This window comes from Melospiza georgiana, chromosome 3 (genome assembly GCF_028018845.1).
Source record: "Melospiza georgiana isolate bMelGeo1 chromosome 3, bMelGeo1.pri, whole genome shotgun sequence".
NCBI classification, from domain to species: domain Eukaryota; kingdom Metazoa; phylum Chordata; class Aves; order Passeriformes; family Passerellidae; genus Melospiza; species Melospiza georgiana.
The window spans coordinates 53,141,485-53,165,736 of NC_080432.1; the positions used below are offsets into that span (position 1 = coordinate 53,141,485).

A 24,252-nucleotide genomic window follows, 5' to 3' on the forward strand; every position below is an offset into this window, starting at 1 on the left:
ATAAGGATGTATGTATTTTAAGCTCTTAATGACATTCTTTTTATTTAAACTAACTTGGCAGTGAGAATTTTCGCCTTGCAGCTGAGGTTTACAAAGATATGCCTGAGACCAGCTTTACTCGCACAATATCCAATCCTGAGGTGGTCATGAAACGGCGACGACAGCAAAAACTAGAGAAGAGAATGCAGGAGTTTCGCAGTTCTGATGGCAGGCCAGACTCAGGTAGCTGAAGTTCTTCTGCTCAAGTTATAAACATTTTACCAAGAGAATATTCTTAAGGCCAGCAACTCCTGTAAATTTGACTTTTGCTTTCTCCAACATTTTTTGCACATGGCTGGTTTATCTGGTGTGAAATTGAACAAAGGGTTTGTGAAGGTAGGATTCCACAGGGGGATGTTCCATAGTGAGTGCAAGTCAAAGCTTTCAGTGGTGGGCAGATTGAGACAGAGTGTGCTCATTGAGCTTGCTAACAGTAGTGCTAAACTGGGAAAAAGGAAGGATGGACTTAGCCTGGCAAACTGAGGAGGTTGGCTTAGATAACTGACATTCCTTGTACTAAGAATGAGCTGAATGACCTGATAGAAAATTCAATCAGTAGTGTAAATAAAGGATGTAAAGGACTGATTGTTCTGCCTAAAGGATTCTGGTAGATCTTGTGAATAATAGTGATTAAGTATTTCTCATTCATGCAATGGGGACATAACAATGATTGTATATACACCATTAGAAAACAACAAGTGAAGCTATGTTAGAACTGCTAAAATCTGAAATTATTATCTGTTCATGGAAGAGTAGTGAAGAAAGAGTTAGAGGTGTAGGGAGCATTGTCCTGAAGGAAATCTTAAATGGGCTTGTTAAAGAAAGGAGAGGTCAGCACAGACTTCCTGACAAGATGGTAAAGGTCTGTTCATCAACCAGTCATTGGCATTATTTCATTTTAACTTCATGCAATACTAACCATGGTGAAACATTAGGAAAACACTTCATTAGATAAATTACAGAAATATCCCTGGAGATTTTTACCAGTGGAGAGATAAATCTATTTTGAGGATATTACATAATTTTTCTTTTATTAGTAGAATAATGAAGCTATTTCTGAAAGGGTTTGTTCTTATATTTTGTTAGAAACATAATGAATTACTTCATGTCTGTCATTTTATTCTGTGGTTTAATTGTTAATTCAATTTGGTTTCCAAGGTGGGACGCTGAGAATTTATGCAGACAGTTTAAAACCAAATATACCGTACAAGACAATCCTGCTGTCCACTACAGATACTGCAGACTTTGCAGTTATCGAAGCACTGGAAAAATATGGCCTGGAAAAAGAAAATCCCAAGGATTATTGTATTGCTCGTGTAAGTTTCTAAAACACAATCTTCTCACATTTAAGTTTGATTGTTTTTTTTTTCTTGCAGTAGCTTCCAAGCTAAATAGAATGACTCAGATACTCAGATAGTTCTGTGACTAAATCCCCCCCCCCCCCCCTCCCCGCCAAAATCTAACAGCCTCAGGAATTGTGTAGTGACATATCAAATTTTTTGTTTTTAAAACTTTAATCTTCCAGTTGTTTTGCTTGCTGTACAGGAAAACATTAATACTGAAAATGACATATTTCTTCATTGGGCATTTTTATGGATTTTATACCACTAAATGTGCTGGTGATTCACAGATGTGTAAGCTAATAGTTCATCCTGTGGATACCTAAATCTGTGCACAAAACTATTTCCCTGAACTAAGAATGTCCTCTCTGAAGTGGAAGTGCTGAGGTGAGCTCCATTGTAAAAGGTGTATGTTGTGTGCTGTTTCCTTAAACCTTGCAGTGGTAGCTGACCCTCACTACAAATCAGAAAAGATTAAAGGGACGCTCTTAATTTCAGAATTTAATTATTTTAGGAGTTCTAAACGAATTGCATAGAATTGTTATTTCTTAGAGAAGTGGCTTTAATCAAAAAGTCCCATGGGCACTACTGATTAAAGATTACAAACTTCTGACCATGTTGTCTTCTCAGGGAGAACAGTGAGGCTTGAAAACAATATTTTTTGAGTTCAGTGTTTGATTACATTTTTGGCTATGACGTGTCTAATAAACTTGCATTTTTGCTCCTTAAAATGTTGGAAAAATGGGAAAAAAGTTTTGTTTCTTACAATACTATGGTGGTTTGGGAGAATCGTGGGCTACAGCAGAGACACTGAGACTAAATTTGGAAGATAGTTTTACTTTTTTCTGCTTAGTTCAGACTTATGATGCCTGAACTAAAAAATTAAAAAATCTTTGAGTATTAGGGAATTTATTGGACTAATTGCACCTTTACCCAGGAAACTATTGAAAGTTTTTCTTTTTGTAATGGTGGTGTTCCCCCTTAGATCCTATTTTCTGATCTTGTGTGGGGATGTTTAATGTAGAAAATAGTCTGGGGAACCTTGCTTTGATCTTGGCAAAGGTTAGTGAAGTCATTGCTGCAAAAGAAATGTTTTTATATTAGTTTTTTGGGAAGTACTTCTGGAAAATATTTTGTGTTTCCTGAGTAGCACATCTTCATACAGTGTGTCTGAACTGATGTCAGTTGTGTGCTTATGTTTACATTTGACATACAGGAATGGTCTGCATTGACCAATAGCAGATCTGTTTCAGTAAGTCTTGCGTATAGGAGACCTTATTTGCTCACAGTAAGTTGTTGTAGTTGGCTAAAATCTGCTTGGCCATCCTCTGCTTAATTCTTCTTTTATTCATCAAGTTGAGTATTTTAAGTCTAAATTTTAAAATCTACTTTTTTCCTGATGTTTTATAAAGCTGCTTTCCTTGCTTGAAACATGAAAATACCCAAGAATTAGCCTGATGTGTCTTTAATCACTGTTGTCTTTTTTGGAAACTCAGAAATGCACCACTAAATTTATCCAATGGCACTCCCTTTATACTGAAGTCTCACAGCTGTTCTCTGTCCCTGGTTTGGCTTTTGCCCCTGTTCTTCTGGCACTTTATGCTACTCGGTGTTAGACAGGTCCTGAACATGTTCTTATTCTTTACATTTTGCTAAGTTCAGCTATTATCAGTGGAACATAAAAGTTCAGTTTCTTACTGGTTGGGGTTTTGAAACATTTTGTTCTCTTTGAGTGCCAGGTACAGTGTCTTCTCTGAAGATTTAAGCAGTTGGCATTTACTTAATTATTAAGATGAATTTTAAGTTACAGGACAAGACCATTATAAGGCTGTATAAGTACCTGTAATAAAGATCACTCCTGAAGTTTCAGTTGAAAGATAAACATTGTAAGACTTTTTCATAACATTTTTGGCAACTTCTATTGTAAATGGCATTTTCCTATTGGTTGTCTGCTTTTATACATTGGTTTGCAGTGTATCAGGCTGTACTTTTATTCCTCGTTCTAAAGTGTTTTTCTGTGTGAGCAAGTAGACACCAGTTTGTTCCAGTGTGTGTGTTTTGTTTGTTTCAGTTTGCTTGGTTTGAGTTTCCCTGAGTATTGTGGGGTTCACTGCACTTCTCTGAAGATGTCAAATTAATTAGACAGTCTTCCAAGCTACCTGTGCATATTCACTCAGGGCATTAGACTCCAGGCATCCAGCAAACCAGTTAACTCTTGAAAGCAGAATCTTGATTAGATTTTGTTTTTAGCATGCACTTATTTTTTTACTTGAGGGTAAGGCATTTATATGGCTTCTTGTAATGTCAAGCAAAAATATGCATTTAATGGTGAGTAGTTTTATTGGGTATTTTTAAGAAGTAGTCGTTACAGACATGAGACAGTAAATATTTTAGCAAGATCCATTGGGGGATTTTGTGGGGTTTTTTTGTGGTGGTGGTGTTGTTGTTTTCTTAGGTTTTCTTTTTTTTGGAGTTTGTTTTTTGGTTTGTTTTAGTAGGTGCATGCACGGAGCCTGCATTCCCAGCTTGTAAGGAAAACTGTAGATTAATCATGATAAGCAGATATACTCAAATATACTATAGATATGAGTGTTTTTACTTAAACATTAAAATTACAGAAGAGCTTATTGAAGACCTGTTGCAGCATGGAGTGTTCTCATGTGAGACTTTTTTTAAGGATGGGTCTGATAATTTGATCTTTAGTTATCACAGGAGGCTTAATACTCAAATACATGCCTTCTCTGACTTGTTTATTCCAACAAATGTTATGAAAGTCTGAAGTTGCTGTGGTCTTCATTTAAATTTCTTAGCTTGTATTTTCTGCATGTTTCACTGCATTTGGTTTTTCTTTGGTTTCCTTCCCAGTCCAGTATTGGTCAGGTCCTAGTATTGCATGTATTTCGTGCTTTGTAACTAGCTACCTTCTGTCTCAAGGGCTTTGGAATTTTAAGATTGTTGCTTCTTGAACATAGCTTGAAACACAGTGTTACCCTAATTATCCTGTATGTGTAATTGTTTTAAAATCTGAGATGCGAAATAGAGCAGTTTAGCAGGATAAGGTTTGAGTGTAGATGTGTTTCTGTTTCCCTCTGGTTTATACATTTTAATGTTTTCCTTCTTTTATAATATCTTGTCTGTTTGAAAATCTAATTAAAGATAATTTAATTAGTCCTATGTTTAGCCATGTTTTGCATAGAAAATCGTTTAGGGGTTGCATACTTTTAATCTTAAATGTAGTTGTTTCCTGCCTGGAAGAAGATGAAAGGGTGTTTGAGGTAGATCTATGAGAACTTGGTTAACACAGAAATGGGTGTGGAAAGAAGGGAACAAATGAGAGTGCAAAGTCTTTAGAGGGCTGCAGTGTAGTAGGATGCTGTAGCCAATGGCTACATCACTTCAGAAGGTCTTACCTTGGTCATAGTTCAGAGATGGGAATAATTTGGAGTAGTTTGTTTAAAATAGAACTGTCTATGAATTTAAATAACATTATTAGGATTACAAGTGTGGGAGTACAACATATTTTATTTTATTTTTTGATTCAGCTTTGAAAGATCTGTCTTTAATAACTGTAATGCTGCCTGTCATTGTTACTTGTTCTTGATCTCTGTGGGGAGCAGTAATGCATGAAATTACAGGCTGTGTCTCCTCTAAGATCAGATTTCATGAATCAAAGTTTCCCCCTTCCTCTGCCTTGTAAGGATATAGCTGTAAAAGGTAGCAACAGTCTGCAGTTCTGTCCCAAAAGTATTCTTGGTTTTGTTTCTTCCTTAGAGCTAGGCAGCATGAGGGCAGTTGTGTGAAATGCTCCAGTTGTGCCCTTAGTCCCTTGTGTAGAACAGGTAAATTTTGGGTAAGACAAGGATGCAGCAGGTGTAACATAGTCTTTGCTGTGTCTTTTGTAAAGATATATATATGTTACATATAGCAAAATGGCATTAGCAAAATGAAATGCTGATTCCAGTGTGTGAAATAATAACGGAGAGTTCAGTTTTGTTTTTTGACTATCATCTCCACAGATTTTTTTTCTCTTAGCTGATGAGAAATTGAAATAACTTTTTAACTGAAAGGAGATCTTGCATACTTTTAAGTGTAACTTGCTGTTCTTTGCTTTTTAGACTCACTTGGTGTTCTAGGAAGTGCGATTTAACTGTAGCAAGAGGCGAGAGAGGAGTGTTAGAAAATCTTGGAAACAAAATACATTCCAAGTTACTGAATTCTTTGGCCTTATCTCTTGTTATAAATAACACATGCAAAAAAGTTATCAGAGAATATATCCTTGAATGTTCTAATTGTCCACTAATAGCTCTGAAAACTTGACAATTCTTTTTTAGGTCATGCTGCCTCCTGGTGCTCAGCACTCCGATGATAAAGGTGCTAAAGAAACTATTCTTGATGATGATGAGTGTCCACTGCAGATATTCAGGGAGTGGCCTAGTGATAAAGGTATGTCCAAAAACCTTTAAGATATTTTTGTGCCTTGGGTTGTAATCCATGTTGTGGAGCCCCTGTAAAGGAAGAAATTCTAACATATATTTTGTGTGTTTGGGTGTGTTTTGGTTTTGGACACTTAAAATACTAGGGAGTATTAGAGTTATTTACTGTTTCATTATGCACTGTTTGTATTATTACACCATTAGGTGGTAGAAAGGTTTTCCATTTTGTCCTAAATTTTCTAAATTATTCACTATACTGAAGTATCCTTTTAATCTGTATGTAGTTATTTTTAAGTTAAAACTATTCTAAAGAAGTGACAGGAATTTAGTAAGCTGAAAGTAATCCTATGGGACACTTGCAGATTAATAGATGTTGGTTGTGTGCTTATGCAGTGGTGGTGTGACTCAAAGGATGATTAATACTGTGTTTTAGGAATACTGGTGTTTCAGTTGAAAAGGCGGCCTCCTGATTATGTCCCAAAGAAAACCAGGAAGATTGCTGATGGAAAGCCATTGAGGGGGAAGGAAAGAGTTGACGGGTCTGGCTATGGCTCTTGCCTTCCTCCTGAGAAACTACCATACCTGGTAGAATTAAGCCCAGGTAAGAATTCTGGCTGTCTAATAAGCTAAATCACATTATTATGTATTGATTTGTATTTTCCAAAAATCAGACATTCTTTGTAAGTATAAGGAACTCTGTGTGGCAGGAAGTCTGTGCCACATGAGTTGTTCTTCTGATGTCAGATTCTGAATTGGAGGTTACAGTTCTAAAGGTAGAGGTGCATGTTGCTGTAATATCAAAATCTTAGCAGCAAATGTTTGGAGTGAAAAAAGGGAGAAATTATTTACTAAGCTTACCTGATTTTGTTTACATTCACAAGTATGTTGTAGCATATGTGGTATTTGACAGTGCCATACGTGGAAAATCACATTTTTTAACAGGACAAGAACATGAAGTTTTAAATCAGACTTAGATGTGAAACATTTTTTAGCCTATATAGAACTTTCTAATCACTACCAAGCTGAGTTTTATTTTGGCATAATTGGAACTTGCCAGGCTTTGTGGTAATTTGCAGTTAATTTTATGATCTAGGAACAGCTGGGGTGATTGTGTATACACAACTACTGATAAAACATACATGATTTATGCTCTTAATTTCTGTCATCCTCATGTTTATAGATTTGGATATGGACTTTTATTTTTGGTGATGGAGTTTTTTTTCCTATTAAGTGTAACCTGAGTACAGTCAGATATTCAAGTAAATGTTACAGTTTGAAGTCTGGTTGTGTACCTTTCGGGAATCAAGGTTGGAAATTGGTGGTGAAACCTTTGCTGGATCAGAACTGCAAAAAAAAGGTTAAGTTTATGGTCAAATAGTGTGGGAATTTTTTTTGGTTTGTTTTAAATCCAGATGCAATTATCAGTACACAGAGTATATGAAACGTACTGTTATGTTCTGCAGATTGAGGTTTGGTTTCCATATTAATATTTTGAGTTCTTTTAATAGTACTGTTGATTTCTTTTCTTGTTCTCTTACTCTGTGGGATTTGGTGCTTTATCATTAAAATGTTCTCAGGCAGTGGCTCGAGATACCCATTAACAGAGAGAGTAAACCCCGTCTGCAGTGCCGCAGGTGTCAGTGCTGTGTGCTGAGCCTCACACATTGCTTGTGGGACTGACCTCTTGTTCGTGTTCTTCTTCTAACAGCTTGTTATCACTTCTCTAAACAATAAGGATTGTTTCATTCAGTAGCTTTGTAGTGCTGATTCTGCACAGTTTCTAAAATTGAAAGAGTTTAATGAACTTCATCCTTATAAATTGAATAGGTGTTGTCTGGCTACAGTTCAACCCTTTCCTGTCTTTTCTTTTCTTGCCCTCCTGCGCATGTTCTGCATGGTATCTGTCCTGCTGATGCTGCCTTCACCTGGGTCCTCTGCATGTGTTTCTAACCCCAGGGAGAAGGAATCACTTTGCCTGCTACAACTATCACACTTACGAAGGTAACGCTGTATTTGATAATCTTCTCTTATTAGCCACTAAAAACTTCTCTAACTATAAATCTTGAGTTTCTTCATGATAAATGAAGGACTATCTTATTTATCTTAAGGGTTTTTTTCCAAGGGATTGCTTCTGTAATGTAGTTATCTATTTTGTTAGTTACCATTTAATTATTTTAATTGTTTGTTAGTTGCCATTTAATTATTTTAATTATTTGATTGGTGAACAAACATCAACTAGGTCATGAATATGTTGTTTTCCAAAGAGTTCAACCTTCCAGCTAGAGTTAAAGCTAAATTTCAGTGGGTGGTTTACAGGCAATGTTGTAGTAGAACTAAAAGTTCTTTGATCTATCTGCTTGCAGAAATCATAGTTAAAATGGTTATTAGGTAAATGGCATGGAACTTGCCTGTCCATTTGAGTATTTGACTGTGTTGATACAGTAGATGAAGTCTGTGATGATTTTTATGGGAAATAGTGTTTTGACCTCTGGCAAAATTACTTCGCTTTCTACTCTGTGGTGTTCCATAGCATCCTTTGGTGTTCCTGCTGCCTGGTTTGTCTGACATTAATGGTGTATGTCAAAGATTTAGCACTTCAGACAGTAGAGACTTGTTCATTTTTTGTAGTGCTCAAAATTGATAGCCCAATGTACAAATCATTATGGATCTTCAATTCTCCTTAGAGTTTAGAGTAATGTGCAGAGATGTTCTGGTTTGACCGATTAAACAAGAATACAAAGCCATTCTCTTTTCATTGTGAAATGTCTGCCAAAATATTTTTTTATTTTATTACTTTTTTCCCTTGTTTCCTCACTTTATTTTCTAGACTGCTGTAGAAGAACTACTTGTGGTTGTCAGCACTGCTTACCCTTTCCTTTATGGTTGTGGAGTGCAGTACTGGGGTTTAAAGAACTGTATTCAAACTTGTGTCCAGTGCTCCATTATGTGAATTGAATTCAGACTTCCATTTTGTTAACATTGTTATTCCAGAGAGCAGAAGGGTTTCATAGAGTGTGCTGAACTAAAAATCATGAATGGGTTCTGCAGGAGCACTTGACCATTAACTAGGAAGATTGAAATTTGGTTGCATGTCACTGGAGGAAAGAAAAAAAGATAGCTTTTTAAATTTGTATCTCAGTGTGTGAAAAAGAGGACTTCATACTCTAGAGTCAGACTGTCTTTGGAAAAAAAGCACTTCAGAATACTTTTATTTATTATAGAAATAACTCCAGTAGAAATGTCCTCCTGTCAAAACAGAGGCTGTTTATATTTTTGCAGAAGAACCAAGCAGACTCACTTTCATGCCCTGTGCAATTGCACAAATTCATGAAGTTTGCTAGTGAAGTATGTCCAGCTTTTCCACTTCTCCACAGCTGCTGATGTTGCTGTTTGTACCACTGTTTCATTGACTGAAGATTAGATTCTGTATGGTAGAGGATACACTTCAGTAGCTTGTGGCTGTACATGTGGCAGCCAGCAATTGTCTCTGTATCCAGGTCATGTGAATGAAACAGTAAACTGACATGAATCTGATAGTACTAGAAATAAACTGAGTAGACTGAAATGATATTCAGCAGCACTTTGAATAGCTGATTCTGTCTGTCCTATCTGTGAATATGGCTTTTGATGAGTTCAGGAATGTTAATAACTTCGGTTGTACAATCATAATATTTAAAGGCTGAGAAAAATAGCAAACCCCCGTATTTTCAGATGTGAGCCTCAGATTCTACAAACCTGAAATTAAAATTACAAAGCATACATAAAAAATAAAAAGGCAACCCATAAGGCTTTTTTCCTTGCTTCATCACAAAAAAAGAGCATCTTTGAGCTGTAGAACAAATAGCAGTGAGAGATATGGAGGACATGGAGGTATAGCAACTTGGACAGAAGAATTGCAGAAGGTTGGAGAAGTGAAAAGCCTTGACCAGGGAGCTTTCCTGGTCAAGCTTCTTTCTGAGAACAGAACTGCAGTTTGTGTAATACTTCTGCACATGAGTTTGTTACAATAAAAAAAAAGTTTACTATTGGCTCTTTCTGCTGGAAGTGCATATCTTGCCTGAAATTTGAGAGTAGAATTATCTCCTGAGTTCAACATGGTGTTTCAGATCTGCCCAACCATCTGCTAAGCTTATTAGTGTTTAAACCCTTGGTAGTTAGGAACTTGTAGAGGAAATACGCTTTAAAAGTGTAGACTTAAACTAATTTTATCTCAATAGGTAAAGTCCATTGTGTGACATTTTTCTTCAACTTTGGGCTTACTTGTTTTCTGTGAGCTGATCGTCATCATTTGTTTTGGTCTGTGCTAAGTCATTACTATTTCCCAGCATTGTTTCAAGCACTGGACCAGTGAAATCAATTGAAGTTATAATTTTCAAAGTGGCGTAGGATTCACCTTTTGGTGAAGTAACAAATTGAAAATATATATCCATGAATAGTGCCTTGTCTTGGTTTTTTTTTTTTTTTTTTTTTTTTTTTTTTTTTTTTTTTTTTATTATTGTTTAAAAAATACATGTTTGTGTTCTAAACCACTGACTTCATGTCCTTCATGTCCTTACAGTGATTATTCAATTTTGTTCACTGCAGGCTTTTTTTATAACATTACTATTTAAAGTGTTTTTGACTTTGTGACTCTTAAGTGCATAAATCAGGTGATGAAATCTGTTTGTAGTGCATCATTTTCTAAGATCAGCCTTTGTGGACTCTTGTGGCCTGGGGAGTAGGGAGTAGGGCCTTCACCATGGGTATAGCAGAATATCTATCCTGCTGCAGTGAGTTATAAGGGATACACTCCAAATACTATTTAGGTGAGGTTCCAGCTGTTGGAAAACAGGAAATACACTTTACACTATAGTATAACACAACTATCCTTCCCTCATGCGTCCCTCCCCTAGAACAAAAAGGCCTTTCATCATTCTTAGGAGTTGTTGTAATTATCTTCAAGATTAAGATACCTTTTACTGTAGAAATTGGCTTTTAATACTGATGGAGTACAACAAATAACCCAAATATCTCTGAATAATTCCTTAAATTTTTCTCCTTTTTGTGGAGGAAATATTGCATTTGTATCTTGTGCTGTGGTTTTAATACAAGGTGTTCTGGGAGTTTACAACTAGATTTATAGACCTTCTGTTTATATTCTTTCACATAAAAATTTGAAGAAAACTTGTAGCCTACTGCAGACAGTATCAATGTATGTGCCATGGCTTTAATAATATTTTCTATTGCTTTTTTGGAAATTACTTAAAATCATTGTTCATTTCCACAGGTAAGACATTCTTTGTCTTGCAGCCTGTCTTTTACTTTGCTTTAGAGAAGAGATTGGAGAGTAGTTAGAAATGACAGTATTATTTCAGTTTCTGCTCATACTTAGAGTTGTACAGTTTTCTCGGAAGTAGAGAGGGTTTATATGTATGACAAAACCCATTTGTGATAGCCTGTGAAGGCACCAGCTAGATTGTGCACACTTTGTATGTCCAGCATTTTTCTGAGGGGAGTAGGAAGTTGGACTTTATTTTTTACCTAATTTTCTGTGAGATGAAAAGTCAATGGAACTATAAAGACAAGGCCAGAAGTTCTAAAGTCCTATATATTAAGACTAAATATCATAGGTAAACATTTTCTAGGATTGTCTTTTAATATTGCTCTAGTTCAGTATCTGATGAATTAGAAACAGTTTGGTATGTGGATCACTCGGCAGCAGATATTGCTGATAACGTGCACTTTAGTAAGATCAGTAGATGCTATTAATGTGGGATCTGGAGGTGTTTTATTTTCTTTATTTTCTAAACCCATACTGGTATACGCATATAAAATCTTAGATATTTACAAAAACTGTTGCATTGCTTAAAGTACTAAGGAAATAGAAAAGGTTTTTCATGGTATGTTCAGAATAGTAGTTCTTGATTACTTTATTCTTTGCATTTGTAGTGAACAGCTGCTCCAAGTAGGCTTTCTCTACTTTCAGGGTTCTTACATTATGAGGAACAAGCAAGGTCCCTACAATCTTGAAAGAATATCACTTGGGTTTTCTTTTTTTTTTGTAAACATTGCTATTCTGACTAAGTTGCAGTAAATGTGGAGATACTGTGTGAATATTTGAACCTTATTAACTTACAAATTAATATTTGTCACTTGCTGTACAGATGGTTCTGACTCCAGAGATAAGCCAAAGCTCTATCGCCTACAATTAAGTGTCACTGAAGTTGGAACTGAAAAATTTGATGACAATTCGATTCAGGTATGGAAAAAGGCAGACTCACATTACAGTACTGAGCTGGTCTCTGCTGTGTTATATGTCATGGTGGAGTCTCAATAAAATATGCTGTAAATGTGCTTCAAAGTTTAAAGGGTAAAATATTGCTGAAATTTTGTATTAATGGTAATAATTATCTTTTAATTTAGTAGCACTCTTGATTTAAGAGAAGGGTTTTATTAAGTCAAATTTTTATTTTTTAAGGGGTTTTCTTTTTTGTAACTGTATCAAAAAGTGCATAGCAGTACTGCTTAATGGCTTTCAAGTCCTTGTCTCAATCCCATTGAGGTAGGATTTTTTAAGAGTATAAAACAAGCATATTTGTATGAAGTTCATGCCAGGGAGTTCCTTACAGTAGCCTGGGTCCATGTTAATGCATTTAGTTGATTTATAATTAATTGCACTGTGAGATTGCATATAAAACAGCAAGTGGAAGAAAACAGTATATGACCAAAACAGTGAAAAGTTTTTCATTAAGGGATGTCTGCTGCACATGTTAGTTAAATATGTTTTATTATTCGTGTTGCATTGAAAAATGAAGTGAAACTCACTGATTTTAGTACCACTCATCTCTGTAAATTCATAATCAAATTTAAATAACCAGTCTGTAAATAGGTCTAGCTACATCTTAGTCTTTGGTTTTTTTTATTTCTGCTGCAGTATAATTAAATTTATTCTATGTTAATTAATTTTATTCCCAGTTATTTGGTCCAGGAATTCAGCCTCATCACTGTGACCTCACTAATATGGATGGTGTTGTTACTGTAACCCCAAGAAGCATTGATGCTGAAACCTATGTGGAAGGTCAGCGTATTTCAGAAACCACCATGCTGCAAAGTGGAATGAAGGTTCAGTTTGGGTCTTCTCATGTATTTAAGTTTGTGGATCCTACTCAGGACCATATTATTTCCAAAAGATCTACTGATGCAAGTCTTATGGTCAAAGGTCCAAGACACAAAACTGGGTGAGTAAAATTTATTTTCATCCTATTGAGGTTAGAATGAGAGCCTTGGGAAAAATTACATAATGAAAGCATTATAAATGGCCAGGGACTAGTGTGTGAACTCATTTAAGTGTTAAGTATATAATTTTAATACTTGAGCTCCACCTTGTGATTTTATGTAGGATTAGCAAGTGTCTTTTTCATTATGAAGTATTCAAACAAGTTTTCCTCATGCTCACTTCTGTCTGAAAAACACTATAATGCCTTATTTTCATATTTCATAGTTCATCCAAACTCCAGGAAAAGTTTAGAAGTTGCTGAATGTTTTCAGAGAGTCTGGTTTTTGTTTTTTCTCAGATAATAACTTTCAAAATTCCTCTAAAAGGATTTGGAAGTGAAGTAATCATGAAATGAGACTGTTAAGATAGGGAACTATATGTCTCAAAATAACAACCACTTTTTGTAGTGGTTTCTGTGTTGCAAGGACTGACAGTCCAGAAGTCTACCCTGTTGTTTCTCATTCATATTTTTGATAGGTGCATAGTAAAAATACTGATCATGGATATTGTGACTCATAGGGGTTCAGATGTTTTGTTCAATGTCTATAGAAATACTCAGAAGAAATAATCTTAAAATCAGTTTGTATAGCAGGGGAAAAAGCAACATCCTATTTTCCATCTTCTCTGAGTCCAACTGAGGCTACTGTTGTTAATATACAGATTATTGTATAATGTTATTCAGAAAAGTAACAAATTGGCTTGGGATGAATGAAAGATACCTAGAAAAAGAAGCTTATCTGCTGAATTAATATAGATGTATGCTTTAAGTATTGTTATTTTTTCTCCACTGTGTTTTCTTATGGAAGGACACTGTGCTTTTTTAGGCCCTGTCTGCAGGAAGACCTCCGGCCATGTGGTTGTCATGTAATATTCTTGCTTAAATCTTGAGTTCATCCTGCATTTAGCCTGCAGATCAATAGATAAGTGCTCTTGCAGATTTACAGTCAACTGGAAAGCATTGTATTACTGCAGAGCTTTATCTGGACAATAAAATCTATGGCAAAGGGCTGTTGCAGCTTGAACAATCAATTTTTTTTTTTTAATCTTTAGAATAAGGAGATAGTAATATGCATTACTATGATTTATGAGTTATTTACATTATGTTGCACATTTAATACTAAAGACCTGAGTAAAAAATTGTAGCTAGTCTATCGTAGTGAATGCAATGTGTATTTTTCTTTTCTCACTTGACTGGGAAGATTAGCTATGAATCTGGTTTCTCACTTGACTGGGATCATTAGCTATGAATCTGGTTTTGCAAATGAAATTGTCTGTATAAATATTTTTAGGTTTTATTGATATGAAGAAGTAATAGAGTATTTTAAAAAGTTAATATTAACTGGACTCATGGTATAATCCTTGAATTGTAATTTTAATTACTCTGTTCCTTGTTTATTAAATGTTGAACAGTATAATCTGTAAAACATACTGGAAATGTTATCTTGCTTGTAGAACTGTCCAGGAAACCACATTTGATCTGGAGGGAGATATTCACAGTGGAACAGCTTTACCAGCAAGCAAGGTATTGTATTATGGCTAAGCTAGCAATAAATAACAGCATGTGCAAGTTAAATCAAAATTACAACTGCAGTACTATTTAGGGAAGTGTGGCCAATTAATCAGTCTCCCCAGCTTTTTTTCCTTGTGGATGGGCTCAGATATTATATGCATTTTTAGATTTGGTATATTTTTTCCCCAAAACCTTTTGTTTACATTTGTATTGGCATTGGGGATGCATCTCATGTCAAGGGTAGTAACATTTTTTAGAAAGAGAAGCTCTCCAAAGATGAAGTCGTTTCTCCTCAAACTGACTTCTGGAAAGCAGATTACGTGCAGGTAGAGATTCTTGTTAGAACTGGTACATTGTTACCTTGTGAGTGTAGCATATGGCTGTTGTCATTTGTGATGGGGTAAATAAATGTTTTATATAAAATGTGAAAGGGTGTTCAATTTTAATTTAACTAGGCTTTTAAAATTTAATGGATGTGACTTCAGACTTCAATAGAGCTCCTGTACACACATTGACTAAACAAACTGTCTCTGCAGTCATAATTATAAACATTTTATGAGGTAATAATCTTTTCATGCTTTCTTTCTGCACTTTCTGTTAATAGATTTTGTGTCAGAATTGCACTTTCCAAGAGCAAACAAAGAGTAAATGACACAATGGTTAATGCCTTACTTGCTATGATCGCATGCCTCAGATGAAATGAGAGAATGAATTATTTCAGCAGTACGAAATGGAGTAATCTTCCCAGTAGCATTCCCTTTTATGTTTTATTTCTGCTATTACAAAACTGAAATACTTATAACTGTTTAGTGATATTAATGTAGCAGTGTAGGTATTAATAACTCTGATAGTTTTTGAATGTATTTTTAGTCTTATTTGTTTTCTTACCACAGTCTTTTGATTCAGTTTCTCTATTTTCTTTGTACTGTTGGGTAGTGCTTTTATCTTATAAATGTTCTTCACCTACTTCTGATAGGAATTTTAGTGATATTTTAAAAGGAAGAACAGAAACTTTGTAAATTAATAAAATGTCTTAAAATTTCTCAGAATAAGCGTTTCTGGCTTTATTATATAGTTTATTTCATATCCTATTCACAGTCATTAGAAAAATACTTCTAGTCGACTTAGGGATTAATGGAAAAATTTAGTTTCTTTTTCAGTTGTGCTGTTTGAGACTGTGTACATCATCTTGTTAAAGCACTGATGAATCACTCATTCTCTAACATTTGCTCTCTTCTAAGTTTGCTTTTCTGTTTGGAAAAGGGGTGACAGTAAGTTTAATGAAAGTTCTCTGAGACGTGGTGGTGAAAAGTGATTTAGTTCAATCTCTTGCTTTGAGATGCACTTGTTGGCAGGTTTTCCTATGTTGAAGCAAATTATTTAGTCCTAGAAATTTCTTAAGAAATGTTGAAACACTTTCTATTTTACTGATGTCTTGTTTTCTACTCTTCATGCTGAAAAAATTTGCTATTTATTTTGCTGCTTAAAGCAGCGTATTTGTCCCATTCCTGATAGGGTTTGATTGAATTAGAAATCATAAATTAAAAGCTTCCTATTAAGGAACATGAGACACCAAAAGAAAACAAATCAAATGTTATATACAAACATAACAGTTTGAATTACCCCTTCTTGTCTTGAAAATGTACTGCCTGCCAGATCAGACTTTCCTTAAGATCAGGATAAATTATGTTACAGATCAGTAGTGCAAACACTTGGAACTATTGCAGAAGCAGAGTGGGGGAGCATGACCAGTTTAAAATTTGTAAATACATTTAACTTTGTCTCTTACCTAAAGTTTTGATTCCCAACTCATTCTTACTTTGTGTTGTAGCTATGCAGCTTTTGATTAAAGATGTTTGCAAGCTGCATAATTCTAGCAGTGCATTAACAAAGAGCTGCTCCTGGCTGGCTGTTGTTGTCTGTGGAGTTGGAAGCAGGCTCTTCAGTGCTTCACTGTGGTGAAAACGCCCGCTGAGCTGTCACTCTCTGTGCCACATTCCCTTCTTCTGTTTCCCCATCTCTTTTCAAGCCTCAGACCTCAGCTTCATTTTAGTGCTGCTAGGCACAAATAGTGGCTCATGCATGCTAAGCACCTGTCCTGCTGTTTTGAATTAGAGCACCAGCAGGCTGGACGGTGACAGAGCATCATCCGCATCCAGCACGGCCGAGCGAGGAATGGTGAAGCCGATGATTAGGATAGACCAGCAGGATTACCGCCGACAGGACAGCAGGTAGGAAACATGGCATCCATTACTGCTCAAAATTGAAAAAATGGATTTGTTTTTCCAGTGGATCAAGTGTTGTGTTAAAGTATTTTAAATTATCTGGTTTTCCATATGGAGAATGAGATCTCTCTTCAGAAAAGCCCCAGAATTTACAACCAAAGCAAAAAACTTCGCAATACTTAAAAAACCCCATAAAAGTAATCCTTTGCTTCAATATTCAGTTACTTGTGGTTCTCTTTCTGTAAAGTCAGGCTGACAGTCATGTCACATCATTGTTGATTTCTGGTTAGGAATGTCATTTAAAATGAAAAGTACAATTACGTAAAACTTTCATTTGTCAGTGGCAAGATGATGTGATTTTCTCTGGAGAGTGAAATAACCAGGTCGTTGCTATGTCTACTGTGCTGTTGTCAGCCGGTGTGGAGTCTGTCCTTGAAGATACTTTAAGATAGTCAAAACCTGACTGGACAGGGTAGTGAGCAACTTGCTCTTGTTGACCCTGTTTCGAGCAGGGAAGTTGAATCAGATGATCTCTAGTGTCTTCTATCACACCTCAGCAAATCAGTGAGAATGTGAATATAATTTTTTTTCAAATCTTTAATCAAATACAAGATTGTATTGCTATGTAAATAAATCACTTTTAAATATAGATGAACAGCTGTGATAAATGGATGAAAGGTAAGGTAAATGTGCTGCAGGGTTAAAATGTACAGTGATCCAAGTTGTAAAGCTTGCAGTATGAAGCTTTTTGTATCTTTAAATTGATATATTATTCACTAGACAGAAAAGAGAATTCAGAGATGTGAGTGGCAGGAAAAAAATACCAAAAAAGAGCAGAAAATTGTGCTTCCACTTGAATTTGAATATTCAAGTGTTTTATAGCAGGGGCATATTTTAAATACTTTCAGTGAAGTTAGACTAGAATATAACTCAGTTCTACTCTACACTCCCTTGTTAGAGCGCCTGACCATCTTCAGAATTTTCTAAAAAAATTCTGTTTTAGAATTTTATTAAGATTGTGAAGATTCTTCTTGTAATACTAGTATTTTAATTGTAATTTTCTTCATAAAAGAGTAACTTCTTTCTGAACTTTTTATAGCCTGTCAGAAGTTCTTGAGGCTTCTATTCTTAATATTTCTTGAACTATGCTTCTGTATGTGTATGAAGTTTATTAAATTTCTATGAAGAGGATTATCTTGTGCTGTAGTTCTGTACTTCAAAAACACAGAGCCATCTGTGAGCAGTATCTTGGCTTCATTTTGATGAGGGTTTTTTGTTGCCTTAAATTCCTTTTAAAGAGAGTACTCATTGCTAGTTTTTATAAAGGCTTATTCACCATGGTTCCTGTGTGCAGAAATTATTTTTAGAGGCATCTAAATCACACTTAAATATGTGGCAACTACAACTTCAGAGATCATCATCACCAGCCCTGACATTGATATTTTATTTCTGTATATATCTTAAATGTATGTAGTGTGTGTTGTGTAATGAGTCTTATTCATCCAGACACAGCCCTTCTATCACGTGCTCTTTCTCAGATACATTCACTGTGTTCATGAGAATAACAAATTAGCAAAGTTAGGATGTCAGATTAGGACTTGATAAATTGGACAATGAGTTGCCTGAATACATGGAATTCCCCTTTATGGATGTATTTTGTGTTCCTTCAGTTAGGTTTCCTCTGGGATACTCTGGTCTCATTTTGTGAACTCTAAGGGCAGTAATTGTGAACTGTTTTATTGGTTTAAAAAACCAAAAATTCTTCACTGGCAAGTTTCAGGTTCTTGTTACTGTACAACTTCCAGCCCACACTAAATGTTCTTGTGGGTACTCTGTGTGTTCATCACTGCTCTGTAAAGGTGAATAATAACACAAATAAGACTTTCTTCTAGAACTCACTTGAATAGGTTGAGACTGAAGATTAGAACTTGGCTGCCATATTTTTTTTATTTCTAGAAAGAAAAAAATTGACATCTGAGAGCATAACTCCAGTTTACTTACTGGGTATGCTTGTTCTGATTGTAACAGGATTCTTGGAAATCAGGCATAATGACTACTCAGTTAAGGATTGTGGTCATACATGCTCATTAGGTAACTGACTACAATATAATAAAAATGAGAAAAGAGAGGTTTTTTTGTCTTCGATAGCTTTCAGGAGTTCTTTAGGTGTGTTTGGTGGGAAAGGAGTGTGGTGATATCTAAGTGGTGCTAACTGAATGCAGATGCTTACCTAATTCCTTGCCTTAAAAATTAACATGCCTTAAAAATTTTTACATAGTATGCCGACAGGAACAAACACACAAGGATGTTTCATTTTTTTATGTGGTTTATCAGAGACAAAATCTAGGGGAATACCGAAATATCAGAATGTATTACTGCTTTTAATGTGATTTTAAAATGTAATGTTACCTGACACTATACTGAGAAAGGAGACAACGCCTAATCAATATTTATGGGCCTTCTAAACCTAACTAGACTTTCAGACTGGTTTAGCTCAATTTCATCACCACAGAGAGGCTTTATCTATAAGAGCAATAGCATAATAACAATATACACTTAAAGTGTATCCATTAAAATGTGTTATATCAGAAGCACAGAGAATGACTTCAACTTAGATTTCTAATGTGCAAGGCTTAATTAGAGAGTATTTTTTTTGTGTGCTTTTAGGGAAAGGAGGAAGATGGTACAGGGGTTGGAACTAGATGATCTGCAAGGGCCACTTCCAACCCAGACCATCCTATGGCTCCAGGATTTGTTGAAGGGAATTCCTATTAGGTAGTTAAATAATTGATTACTGCATCAGTTCCTGGGCAACTAATTTACAGATAGAATTAAATTTTAAGTTTTTAAAGAATACTTTGTATTAATTTAGCTCTTGCGGCCAATTTCCAGGAGTCTGTGAGCAATCTTGCATTAATATCAGGCCTCATCATTCATGACACAGTTTCTCTTATTGGCTGGGAATCCAATTCCTCTGTTTGTGTGCTGAAACTGATCAATATCATTTTGTTCTAAGGAAAATAGAATAAATCATCAGCTGAAATCTGTCACTGGTTTACTGGCCAGTTTGCTGAACTATTTCTATCTCTTATTACTATTCCAATAATGAAAGATTAAAATTTTTTCTGGAGTTGTCACTATATTTCCATTTTATAATACTGTGTATTAGTAATTTTTCTGTGGAAGTCATTAAGTTCTCAGTGGAGGAGCACTTTTGACAGTGTGGAAGTAGTAACAAATTAATTAATTTTAAATTTATAGTGTAAAAAGATAGAAAATACTACAATTTACACACCAGCTGGGTGCTTTTCATAAAGACAGCATGCTGTCATGTTTGAAATGTAACTGAAATGGCAGAAATTTGTGTACATACTGCCATGCTGTGCCTGCTATTCCTTAACTTTTAACTTACACAGAAATTGGATTTGCTGAACACTTCTAGTAATGCATTATTTAGGTGGCATAACCTGAGTTCTCTGCTGGTTTAAGGTTTTTGCAAGTTTGTAAAATACAAGGAACCAAACAAACCCCCACCAAAACCCAAAGGTACCCCAAATTTTTGGATTCAGTATGCTAAAGTTTAGTTTACATCTTTGACAGCCATCAAAATTATATTGTGGATTTTTACTACAGGAGATACAACACTGAAAGCCTTTGCTCAGTTATCTCTGCCTTGTGGCATAACTAATAATCTTCAGGACAACGATGTTAATATATTACATTCTTTTCTTTGTCAAAGTTGTTGGGGAAAGTAGAAAGCTGCCTGTTGTGTTACATGTGGTTAAAATGGTTATTGCATACAGAAGCTGTTAAGCTTTTACTCGTTCCCTAATAACAGGTGCCCAGCTGTAGAGAACAGCTCAGATAATGTATTTGCTTAAGGCAGTAATGATTTATTAAATTAGGAGTAGGTTTTTCACTCAGAGAGTGGTTGAGGACTGGAACAGGCTCTCCAGTGCAGGGGTCGCAGCACCAGCCTGACAGAGTTCAAAAAGCATTTGGATAATGCTGTCATGCACAAGTTGTGACTCTTGCGGTATCATGTGTAGGGCCAGGCATCAGTGATTCTGATGGGTCCCTTCCTACTCAGGATATTCCGTGATTCTGTGAAATACACACTTAACCTTTTGCAGGCACCGGAAAAGTCAAATCTCTGTTCAGTTTTCTGCTTGGTGATTTTGATGGTTTCTGGTGAGAAATAGCTCTGCAGTCAGTTTCAGTGAGGACAGTTCTGGGGCTAATAGCTGTTTCTTGATGTAATGTAGCAACAGCTAGGTAGGGACGGGGTTTGACCTCCTTTTGCCCTTTACCAGAAGAAAAGATCCAATAGGTTGACTAAAGTCTTCATAAATTTTGAAGGCATAAAAGGCAGCAAAGTACATTTGTTGTAACTAAGCTGATGTTTCAGGCAAAGCTTCATTCAATTTCTTTCATGTGTCCATGAATAATTTGTTATTTGAATGCTGTAAATGGCAGATGGCAAACTGATCCTATCAGTCTGCTGTGCAGCACACAAGAGGGTGCTCATTAATATCACAGACTCCACAGTTCAAGTCTGTTGTGTTGCTGGCAAATACAGCTTGAATGATTCTGGAGGAAAGGTAAAAAAAGTGTCGTTCTGTGGAAGGTTGTTGTGCCAATATTTGGAACCAGTGTATTTGGAGTAATATGTAATTTTACAGTAATTAATTAATATCACCGATGTGGATTATTTGTTTCAATTTTTCTCATATTTCTTTAGATCTCAGGATACTCATGGACCAGAACTGATACTGCCTGCCAGTATTGAATTCAGGGAAAGCTGTGAGTAAATTGTGAAGTTACAATACTAACCTGTTAATGCATTCTTCTATACTGTAATATTTCAGTCAGCTTAAAAACTTAAGGGTGATATAAGTAAACATTGAAAGAAACTATGACTATACAGATGCTAGACAGTATAAACAGTATAACTTGTTTTGTTGGGAGGGTGAGCAGATAGTTTAGATATTGAGGCATATCTTCATGCATATCTTAATTCTGATGGCATTTCAACACCTTCAGATTTTCAGATTAAATATGAAAATATTTTAATTCCACCCCAGTACCTTGGATTCATTGTCTTCTATATAGTTCTCTGTGCCTTGTGTAATAGATTGCATCTTGGTCAAAATCCATTTTCTATAAAGTCTGATTAGATTTACATTGTCATTTAGAGTTTAATTTATTATTATCTTGGTCTCCAGGCTTTAAAGGCCTCAGATTTGGTAGCAAAATAACATACTAGAGATTGCCCATGCTTCAAATATCTGAAACTAAATAGATTAGTGAGCAAGCAAAGATTGATTTTTATTAGTACAAGAGCTTTGTTGGAGTAAAATGTGCAAGAGAAATCTTTCATTTTCCTGTTCCCTTGAAGATGCAAATTTTCAGTAGATAGGAAATAGTACAGAAATGTTTCCCAATGATCAGATTTTCTGGCTTTATATGGCAGTGTTTTGTAAGTGTGTCTAACTGTAGTACATAATAGATAACTTAGAGTTCAAATGCCTGTAAGTTGCTCTCCCTTCCTCTTCTTTTCCCTAAGAAAATCCTTTAAGCCTCAAGTTAGGAAATGGTTTTCTTTCATTTACTTTCTGTCTTTGGATTTATGACATAGTGTTTCTTTTCCTCTTTGTCTGCAGCTGAAGATGCCTTCTTATCTGCCATTATAAATTACACAAATAGCTCGACAGTTCATTTTAAGCTGTCCCCAACATATGTTTTGTATATGACATGTCGGTATGTATTGTCCAGCCAATACAGACCTGACATCACTCCTGCTGAGCGTACTCACAAAGTCATTGCAATAGTCAACAAGATGGTGAACATGATGGAAGGAGTGATACAGGTGAGTTAGTCTGCAAAATATGTCAAGGGAATTACCTACAGTTTGTTGATAATCGAGCAAACTTCTTAGCCTTTTTCTTAGTCTGACCCTTAACAGTAGTTGATTAAACAGTAGTACCTGCATTGACTGCCCTTATGAGGGGCAGTCACTGCTTTTATGTCAGTGAATAGTGTCTGTGGTAAGAAACTCTCTCCTGAGCAATGTGGGAAGTTAGGGAGTGGCTGTTGCTCTGAAGATTATGTTCCCTGACAAGAGGTGACTCCTTTCTAGAAGGTAAGGTCTTTGGAAACATTTCTGGCTGTGAACCCTTGTAAAACAAGTTGGATTGCCTTATTAAAGAATACTGTATAGGTAGCATTTGTTTGCACTGACTGATACTTGAAATGAACGTATTAAAAGAATCACAACTTTAAAATTCCAACCTTGTCACTTTTACAACTTTTGTAACCACAAAAATGGTTGGATGTCTTGAACATAAAGCTGGATGTAAAACTTGGGCATCTTGAACCAAGCTGACACAACTGCTTTGTAAAGAGAAATATAAGTTCTCATATGTTCCAATGTTTTATATCTAGTCTAACACTCTTGTACTATATGTGCAAGACTTCTACAGAATCACAGGGGAAATTCTCTTTTGTGTAAAAATTCAGGATAAAATCCACTGGGCTGTCTGTGATATTGGACAGTACCTTGCATTGTGTACCTTGCATTGGTAAAACAGACTGGTCATTTTCTCAAAAAGGAGTACTAGTTCATGTATCCTCAGTAATTAATTAATTAAACTTCTTTGTCTGCAGGTTTTTCTCAGAAGAAAAATTGAAATCTGTTTCTATGTTTATTAAAACAGGTGTGTTCGTTGCAAATAGTGCTGCCAGAGTAGCAGCAAGAACCCTGCTGCACTAAGTGCTGTACAGGCATAACATAATACACAGGCATAAACATAAATGTGTCAGTCCTGCTTAGAGAATTTACATTGCAAGTGTTACACAACAGCTTGAGTAAGGGAGAGTAGGAAAGTAATCAACAGGAGTGGCATGAAACTCAAAACAAACCAAAATTGTTCAGGTTTTGGAAAGATTTAGTGAAGTTTTCAGCAAGGGAATGTTAGCTCTAGACACTTGTGTAATCTTATACAACAAGCTGCTCCCTTTCACAAGAAAGATTGGGAGGAAATGCTTTTGTTGAGGACACTTTGCAATAAGAAAGTAAGATCTGTGTACGTTCCAAAGTTGATCAGAGACAGAACAGCAGTTTGCTTCTGATGCTACTAGTTCTGAAGAACTAGTATGTTGCTTTGAATCTTGATGTCACAGTCAGTGGATATGGAAATGGTATCAAAAATTAATATCAGGCTCTTTTATTAAAAAAAAAAAAAGAAATTAAATCTGTAAGAGAGGAGACTGACTACAGGGGAGAACATGAACTAGCAAGAGCCTGCACATCAGCAGTTCAGTGGCTAGAATGGAAAGTAAACAGAGAGAAGTAGGCTTCAAATATAAACTTGAAATTACAGGTCTGAATCAAAGAAAGTCACTCAGTTTATAGAACTAATGTATACTAATTATAATGAACCTAAAAAGA

The 24,252-nt window shown here is 35.6% G+C and overlaps 1 protein-coding gene across 20 annotated transcripts in view; it reads left to right on the plus strand.

Moving 5' to 3' along the window:
- AFDN (afadin, adherens junction formation factor) overlaps positions 1–24,252 on the plus strand; it is a 115,296-nt gene that overhangs the window by 37,835 nt on the left and 53,209 nt on the right. For 15 of the 20 annotated variants that reach the window (XM_058019398.1, XM_058019415.1, XM_058019401.1 and 12 more), the window contains exons 5-15: positions 62–222; positions 1,198–1,355; positions 5,711–5,822; positions 6,246–6,413; positions 7,769–7,813; positions 11,956–12,050; positions 12,767–13,029; positions 14,520–14,589; positions 16,693–16,808; positions 21,544–21,605; positions 22,466–22,671. In XM_058019398.1, the coding sequence (XP_057875381.1) occupies positions 62–222; positions 1,198–1,355; positions 5,711–5,822; positions 6,246–6,413; positions 7,769–7,813; positions 11,956–12,050; positions 12,767–13,029; positions 14,520–14,589; positions 16,693–16,808; positions 21,544–21,605; positions 22,466–22,671 (1,456 nt within the window). The remainder of the gene's footprint in view (positions 1–61; positions 223–1,197; positions 1,356–5,710; positions 5,823–6,245; positions 6,414–7,768; positions 7,814–11,955; positions 12,051–12,766; positions 13,030–14,519; positions 14,590–16,692; positions 16,809–21,543; positions 21,606–22,465; positions 22,672–24,252) is intronic. The other 5 variants (XM_058019407.1, XM_058019413.1, XM_058019414.1 and 2 more) reach the window with 1 other exon arrangement.